This window comes from Anarrhichthys ocellatus, unplaced genomic scaffold (assembly GCF_004355925.1).
Source record: "Anarrhichthys ocellatus isolate YVR2014 unplaced genomic scaffold, GSC_Weel_1.0 scaffold55, whole genome shotgun sequence".
Taxonomy (NCBI): Eukaryota; Metazoa; Chordata; class Actinopteri; order Perciformes; family Anarhichadidae; genus Anarrhichthys; species Anarrhichthys ocellatus.
In genome coordinates, this window is record NW_022280085.1 from 224,847 (window position 1) to 233,513 (window position 8,667).

The 8,667-nt window shown below is 42.0% G+C and overlaps 1 protein-coding gene across 2 annotated transcripts; it reads left to right on the plus strand.

Annotated features, from left to right (window-relative positions):
* Positions 1–28: 28 nt before the first annotated feature.
* Positions 29–6,253, plus strand: csdc2b (cold shock domain containing C2, RNA binding b). Of its 2 annotated transcripts, none has more exons than XM_031870899.1 (4): positions 29–825; positions 2,835–3,212; positions 3,786–3,908; positions 4,368–6,253. In XM_031870899.1, the coding sequence occupies exons 2-4, from the start codon at positions 3,034–3,036 to the stop codon at positions 4,528–4,530; spliced, it is 465 nt and encodes a 154-aa protein (XP_031726759.1). In that variant the 5' UTR covers positions 29–825; positions 2,835–3,033; the 3' UTR covers positions 4,531–6,253. The 2 variants fall into 2 exon arrangements, with proteins under 2 accessions (XP_031726759.1, XP_031726760.1); XM_031870900.1 differs by lacking the exon at positions 29–825 and adding an exon at positions 836–2,184.
* Positions 6,254–8,667: the final 2,414 nt, after the last annotated feature.

An 8,667-nucleotide genomic window follows, 5' to 3' on the forward strand; every position in this document is an offset into this window, starting at 1 on the left:
CTTTCAATCCCTCCGTTTGAAGGCCACAATCCTGCTTGTTTCTAACAGAGCTGCTCTGCCCACTCTTAATGTCAGTCAGTGTTAGTTTAGCAACCCACACACTTGTGTTTGATGTACAATCAGACATGCAGTGTGTGTGTGTGTGTGTGTGTGTGTGTGGGTGGGGGGGGGTGTTTCATGTGACAAGTAGATGTTTGTCTCAGTTGGTTGTTGTGAAACTAGGTCAGACTGTACAGAGTTTATACCAACACAAATACATGGTTTGCATGTGAACCTCCTTGCAGAAATATTGCCTATACAGCAAGCTTAGCTTAGCTTTACATTTGATCTCTCATCACATACACATGCCAGCATTAGACATTTACAGTATTTTTATTATTTTTTTGCTGGCATGTTTATGTGATGAAAGATAAAATGTAAAATCCATTGCATCACTGGAGTCCAGTCCCATAAAACACCCTTTATAATAGAGCAGCACAAGAACAGCTGCGTAAACAGGGACTTTTTGTTGTTGTTTAAATCATGTTAAAAACAAATAATACCTCTGACCCACTGAAACCACTGTTCCCTCAACAAATTACACACATGACAAGGAAGGAAGAAAGTCCCTTTCTACACACACACACGCGCGCGCTCACAGAGTCGCATCACGCCATCGGAATCTCCGCCAGCTGCGCAGACTCGGCAGCCCCTCACATCGTCACATCAGGGTTCTCCGTCGGACTGCGCTGATTTAGTCGACTTATTTATTTAATAACTCGTTATATAATACACACCGACTTAAGGCACTCACTCACACACGCGGATCGTCCTCAACCCATAGCAGTAAGTAACATTTCTGTGAATATATGCTGAGTCCGTGCAGAGGGGGGAGTGTGCCAGTGTGGCTTTGTTTTGGGATCGGGACAATGTATTCTGTGCATGCTCGACGGAACAACCGCTGAATAATTGAGACAGCTTTTATCATGAGCTGTATTCATCTGTGATTGTATGGAGCACTGGTCGGTGTAACATCTCCACCATATTTGACCGTCAGCTGGTCTCAATGAACGGACCTCTCACCCTGCTTTTGTCCACGTTGTATACTATCAAATAGCATCGACGGGTTTCTCCCCCCCCCCACACCTTTCACACGTTTTTGACAAATTGCGGATATCATTAGGACTGTCAATTTGGTATTCATTTATTGAAGTTTTTTACTAGATAGGCTAAAATAGGAGGGAAAAGCAAATGAATAAAATATGGGATTTTATGGTGGTTCTCTGAGGTATAAGAGAAGTGTATGACTTCAATTGAACTCCACAAACACACATTTCATATACACACTGCCTTTGGATAATCATGGAACAGGGACATGACCCTCTGTGGCTTAATTTCTGCACATCCAGATGTTCACCTGCTGGTGTCTTTGAACTCTTGAGTCGCTCTCAAAGTAGTTTCTCATCATGAAACAGTCCGGTATTGATCGCGTAGACCTCTTTGTAACGTTCCCTGTGGTAACGCCGTGACATTAGGATTGTAGTACTCCTGTAGGATGTGCAATTGTTCATTTGGGAACGGGGCACCGACGTCACGAACGCACCACTGGAGGCGGTGTTCTGCAGCTGTTCTGACGTCACGAGCTCGGCCTGCATCATTACAGACGAGAAGAGTGGGCGTAAAAAACACGTAGGCTGGTATATGGAAAACGACACGATGTTTGTTGTCCGGACTGCGTTAATGGGTTTTTTGGGGGGGAATTCACCCTTTATAGTGCTGACAGGAGATCAGTCAGTTGCCTATTATTCTAACCTTGAAAATATCACAGTGGGGGAAAAACCGGATTAGGAGTTATTGAAGGGCAAGGTCACCTTACACGATATGTTGCGGATTTTAGTATTAGGGAATGATGATCAACACAGATGGACAGAGGAATAATTCCCCAATTCTCCCGAAATGGAGACTGGATTAAGAGCACACTGTGTTACTCTATCTATTGAGTATACACCGCAATGATGGTGCTCTGTAACACACTGAAGAGCGGGAATGCAAGTCGAGTAGATATGAAAATTGAATCTCCACATGTATTCATACGATGCTTTGGGCAGCTTCAACTAGAAACCCTGTCGTATAATAATCACGGGGGATTGCCCGGAAATGCAGTTTGTTACCAACAGAGCTGAAGGAAACATTCAAAGGCTCCAGGTGACAAAAAGAAAATGGGTGTTTTTTGCATTCAATTTGGGGCTGGATTTAAAGGGGCACTCCACCAATTTTACATCCCATACATACAGTGTAAAGTCTTCAGTGGTTGTTTTTTTGTCAAATCAGAGATAATAACCCTAATGATGTCATCGGGGTATCTCAGGTGTGTGTGTGTGTGTGTGTGTGTTTTCGAGATGAAAACATGCAATTGATCTGCATCATGGGAAGTGTGGGATCTGCCATTTTGGAGCCATATTATTTTGATAATTCTTATTAAAATATATGCAGAGCAAGCTCCCCAACTTTAGGATACAAGATAATCACAGGAATGCCCCTTTAAAGAAGGGACTTGATTTAAAGGACTTGACAATTGACTGAGGAGGCGTCACCTCAACATCTATTTCGTTCGTGGAAGGATTTTTATCTAATAACATGAATTGGACATGTAATGGTAAAACAATATATTCCTAGACGAAAGGAACCTCACATGTCCCATATTTGTATGATGTTTCTGACTTGAACAGACCTATTCTCGGCTGGATGACCTCTCCCGTCCCCCTCCCGTCCCCCCTTTCCCCCATCAGGTCTAAAGCCACATGACAACTCTCTGATCCTCATCCATTCTCTCCCTGTCATCTTTCTCTTCACAGCCTGGCATCCTGACAGACTTGAAGTGACAGCCCTGACCTGGATAGCGGCTGTGCCTCTTGTCCCACACTGAGGCAGGCCTCTCCAAGCAGAAGGACTCACAGATAGACCAGCGGACAGACGCCTGTGTCAGCAGCAGCGTCCAACACTGCATCCACACCATCCTCCTCTCATCTTCCTCGTCCCTCTGTCACTTCTGACATGGCAGACCCCGGCCTCACGTCGCCCTCTAGGATCCCGCTGCGCTCCCCCAACACCTCCCTCAGCCTCTCCTTCCCCTTCCTGAGGGAGAGGAGCCGTATATGGGAGGGCAAAGAGCAGCCGCTGCCACGGGATTTGCCCAGCCCGTTGCCAACCAAACGCAACCGCACCTACTCAGCGTAAGTATAGTTTATTCACCAATGTGGTGGAGAGAAGACATTTAACAAACACACACATTTGAGTTTTTCCATTTCATTTAAACTTCACTACATTTCAGAGAACATATTTTTTTTTACGCCACTAAATATAGTAAAGCTTTAAGTCCCTGTAGCCAGCAAACCAGAACTAATAATGGGTTCAAAGCACTTAATGCTAATGTGCAATTAGCCCGTTCTCATATAGGGCGTCAAATACCGACGCTTTGTCACGCCCCTAGGTGCCTAATACTGACGCACAAGGGACCTAGCGTCTGTAAGAGATGCACCGGGATTTCAAGTAACTATAATATAAACCCACCCCTGTAGATGCTCAGGGTCAATAGTCCGCGAGTGTGATGACTTGGTATAAAGACCAAATAAAACCCACACAGGGTAAGAGGGGGTGGAGGTTGCGGATGGTCAAACAAGCAAACATAGGACTTACAACCAGGAGACTGGTGTTTTCGAGACCGGTGTTTGTGTCCCAAAGTTACGTTAGTGATGTTTGATGATTTTATGCTTATGACTTTATTGTTTTCCTCTCTTTGTCTGCAGTACGGTACGTGCTCAATCAGGTCCCGTGTTTAAGGGCGTGTGTAAGAACTTCTCCAGGTCACAAGGTCACGGCTTCCTCCGACCCTCCCACGGTGGCGAAGAAATCTTTGTTCACATCTCAGAGTGAGTGGCAAGAACACTTAACACACTCTTATATGATAGAATCATACAGATTTTACAGCGGTCGCCTCTGAGATTCATAGCAGGCAAACACGCCGCGGCATTAGCGGAATTACAAGAAGCAGCACAGACTTACTGCAGAACTGCAGCGTCAACTCACTGGACTGCAAGGACTCAGCAGACTCTGACACCTGAAATACAGGGACATGCACAGAGAGTACAGCAGTCTGTAGTTATCTCTTTGTTCAGCACAAGCTGTATGCCAAATGTTACTACAGCCTCAGCAAAAGCAAGTTTGTAAAATTACGCCTACTAGCACTTCTAAGGCTCAGTAATTAAGACATTGTATCCTGTTTGTTGAGCTGGTGTTTACATTTTGTCTGTACATCTATATACCAAGACAGTACGAAGCAAGACTCATTTTTACTCATAGTTCATCACTCTACTTTTGCTCTCTTTCAGCATCGAGGGGGAGTACGTACCAGTAGAGGGCGACGAGGTCACGTACAAAGTGAGCCGGGTCCCTCCCAAGAACCTGAAGGTGCAGGCGGTGGAGGTGAAGATCATACATCTCAACCCAGGGACGAAACACGAGACCTGGTCTGGCCAGATCATCAGCTCGTAGACCTGAACTCTGGGCCTGGTTGGTCGTGCAGGGATGAGGATGGGCCTGTCGTAGGACTGATAACTTACAATCTGTGCTAAAATCCTTTCTTTAAAAACGCGTTTTATCTCCACAGCAAAGGGCCCGTGACAAATCATGTGTCGTTGGTGTCCACTCGCAGAGCGGACGCACGGTTCAAAAGCTGTCCACTGCACTGATGAATCTGCTGTGTATGTAACACTGACCATTTAGTCACTGTTAGGAAAAAGACATTTTTGTTTTATTTATTTCTATTTTTGTCATGACAGCAGTAATAAAAGTCAGATTTGAGATGGTAGGGTAAAGGGAATGGCGAAGGATTAAACTGGAAAAGGCTTTTGGGCCTCATTTTTTATATAGATGAGCCGTGTAAAGTATGAAAAACTAGTAAAACTGAGGACATAATTGTGTTGCAGATCTGCAAACTGAGGCATGACAGCTGAGTGTTTGTGCAAGGAGGGAGAGCGACGTAGGACAGAAGGCTGAATTCACTTTTACTTCCCTTCTTTGCCGCTGTTGTGCACTTGTTTACTTAAACCAGCGTTTCCAGGATGTTGGGTGCAAGTGTGGGTCAGATTATCAAAGCCTACGCAGTCCAGACTTTGGACAGATGAGAAGAAACTTTGAATTCAAGAACAAAGATAACGGATGTAAACGCAAGTAGTTAAGGAAATTGAAGTTAAAGAGTTTTGAAGGATTGTGTTGTTGAGTGAAAGGAAGTTGAAATGGTAGGTTGACCAACACAATGACAGTAACCCGAAATATGAATAGTTCTATGTTTGCACCCTAGACAGGACGTCTCATGAGCTCCTTTTGGGTTTCAGGTCACCAGTTTAGAAACATGACCAGTTAGGACAAAAAAAGGGGAAGTTTTATTTTGAAGTGATGGAGTGAGTTGAAAGTTATGAATCCAGTTTGTCTTTGACAGAAATAGCATGAAGGGAGATCAGGAGTAAAACAGGCAGATCACATTAAACCAAGCATGAATACTTCAAAAGATTGAAAAGAAAATGACATACTTTACAGTGAAGGGAAAGCGACTGCAAGTATTTTCCTGGAAAACACATATCCTTGGTTGTTTATCTTGTTTGTGGTTATTTATTTTGATTATTTATTTGATGATTTAATCAGATTTGTGTGTGTCGTCAGATTGCAAGCTCTATATTTTGGGTAAGTACAGTCAAAGCTTGCACTTAAGAAATTTGAACTTCCAAAATGAAAACTGCCAGAAAAACTGCTATTGACATCACTGTCAGGTTTTTCAAATTTTGTTGTGTTTGAAAAAAAATGTCTGTTTTGAAAACGTCTGGGGACAGATATTGCTGATAAAAAAAAAAACAACTATTTGTAAATCTCTTTTTCTATTATCAGAAAAACATGTATCTGTGTGTGGTTTATTAAGCGTATCAGTGTAATGGTGAACTACATGACTTCATAGTTGGTGCCAAAAGAGATCAACGTCACATCAACATTGTTTGTAGTTATTCAGGTTTTGCTCAGTGTGTCATTTTCTATTATGTCTGTTCCATCGAGTCTCTATGCATCCCGTCTGTCTGTCAGTGTCACTGCCTGAACTTGTTCAACATTACTTTTGATTTATTTAAGGGCACTTTCTTTTATGGACGAGCCACGGTGGTGGTGATCCCCATGATTACTTCTACTGAGCCTCGAAAGAACATTAAAGCATTTTATGATTCACACGTCTGATGGAAGCTGTATTTCTTTAGTTGCGAGTTAGAGTGAGACTGAGGGAGGAAGAGCGGTATGAACGTTGGTCAACATTGAGGCTGTCTATAATGAAGAGGTCACAGGTTTGATTTTGACCACAGACATCACATCCTGTCAAAATGTCCCCAGACTGATCAGTATGACAGTGATTACTATTTCAATTCATTACATTTTATTCCATCTATTTTGGGATTTCTGAATAAATCAGAGATTTTGTGTTTTAGGTCTGGAAGCGGGCTAAACTCACCCACTGACATGTCAACATCTGTCTTCATTGATAAAACAATTGCATGAACCACAGGGCTGTTATTGAGGAGTAAAAACAATAGCGACCATATGGCAAAAAAGATAAATAAATAAAAGAAGATATGCTCAATACGATGACGTATTTATCACGTCACTTCCTGCCTTTTCTCTATTTCTAGAGACGCATCATCAGCATAAACCTGATGGTGCCCGAGGAAGAACTTGAAAAAGGCTGCAATCCAGAGCAACTGCCGATACAAGCCTTTTGTGTTCTTCCTGCCATTTAAGTGCTTGTATCTCTCACATATTTAGTAAAATACATTTTCCCACTTTTCTACATTCAACGCTGCCCCCTTTTTTACTGTGTATTATTACACAGCCCTGAATGGCTTTTACAGTGGGGTTGAAAAAAAAACAATACCAAAAGAAACCAAAATAATACAATTAGCAATATTGGTTGACAGGGTTCTGTCTTTGGTGCTGAATGTTTGAAATATAAACTCTAGTGCTACTTATCTAGTTATCAGTGACTTAATGGTAGAATAGGTAGTTCACTCCGGTCACATACAGTTTTCTACAGACAGTCTGATGGTCGTGTGCCTGCCAAAACTTAATGTCAGGCACTGCTGACTTAGATTAAAAGAGACATTAATGATTGTTCAGGGGATTACATTTTTAATTCGTGCACAAAAACAACCACAAGCTGAATTGTATTTTTTATCTTTAAAGCATTTGTGTAGGTGAGATTTGAATGTTTCTGGCGTCTCCCAGTGTAAAAATGTAAAAACACTGAGGCAAAAAAATTCAGTTATGATTTGTTTCAGAGTTTATGATTTTGTGAGTGAGTTACATGTAAAATGAGCACTTTTAAGGTCCAAGCCCAGTTTGGTCCAACAGGACAAAGAACAACACTTGAAAGCTGAGGTCGGTGATATGATATCAAAAAAGTTGTATTACCATGAATTGAGCCAAATTCCTTTTTTATCCATAAATGACTGAAAAACGACAAGGCCGATCTTAGTTAGTGACACATTAAAAGCTCATCTCTGGTGTCATAAAAGTATCGTCTACATGATCCGTTGAGTCTTTGTTGTTGGAGGAGTGTTTACAGTCAGACACAGAACTGCAGCTGATATATGATTTATCAAAAGCCTCATATTTACAACAACGATACAATCAAGGAGGCATTATTTTTCTGAACCATGACAGAAAATTGACACGTCATGGGAAAATCAAAGTGTCAGTGTTCCCAAATCTTAAAAATTACTTAAAAAACACGTTAAGCATCTGTTGAAAACTGCAGGAATCTGAAAAAGATTAGCAATACGTGCAGTCCACCACGCAGCTCGTAAAAATATTTTACATAAAAAGCTGTCATATCAACTGACAAAGGTTTGCAGAGTGACTTGGTCACAGTAGCTTCATTCACTGGTTAAGATGAATTCATTGAGTCAGTAATGTTCAGTGTTTAAATAGAAATCTGATACATTTTCAAAAGAGACACTTGATATTTAAGGGATTACACAGTAAATAAACAATACGTCACCTCCAGCTCAGAGAGCTGTAGAGACATAAAAATACCTGGAATGATTCCTATATCCTCAACTTCAGAGGAGGGACTCACAAAACAAGTAAATGCTTCCTCACTGGCTTTCTCTTTCACTTTAGTCACCTTCTTCAGCAGTGTCCAACAAGACCACGCCAACGATTGGTCAGAAAACATGCCAACATTAGTGCAAATCATCATTCGATACGCTTATTTCATTCAGGAGTAATCATTTCCAACACTGCTGAATATTTCAGAATCTCTCATCTCAATTTCATGTCACATGCTACACATCGCAGTGCTGTTACAGTTCTGGCAGAGTACTTGAAAACATTCCCATACATCAGCATGTAACACTTCCTCAGTTTCTGTCCATTTAAATTTAAAAAAAGCAGCTGGATTTACTGCACACATTTAGTCAAATCACCCTGCAGCTGTCTATTTGTATTAAGAGTAATCCTATTATTAATATGGAGATGATCAGTAGTACCTTGCAGCAGTTATAATATGGGTTGGAGTTGCTTGTTGTCGTACCAGCAAAGACCCACAGGCGGGGAAAGGGGTCGGAGGAAGGGGGGGGGGGGGGGGGGGGGGGGGGG

Excerpts from the sequence above, each read along its gene's own strand:
- csdc2b (XM_031870899.1), top strand. The coding sequence starts at position 3,034 with ATGGCAGACCCCGGCCTCACGTCGCCCTCTAGGATCCCGCTGCGCTCC. Across the intron at positions 3,213-3,785 it reads CGCAACCGCACCTACTCAGC|TACGGTACGTGCTCAATCAG; the intron begins GTAAGTATAGTT and ends CTTTGTCTGCAG. Across the intron at positions 3,909-4,367 it reads ATCTTTGTTCACATCTCAGA|CATCGAGGGGGAGTACGTAC; the intron begins GTGAGTGGCAAG and ends GCTCTCTTTCAG.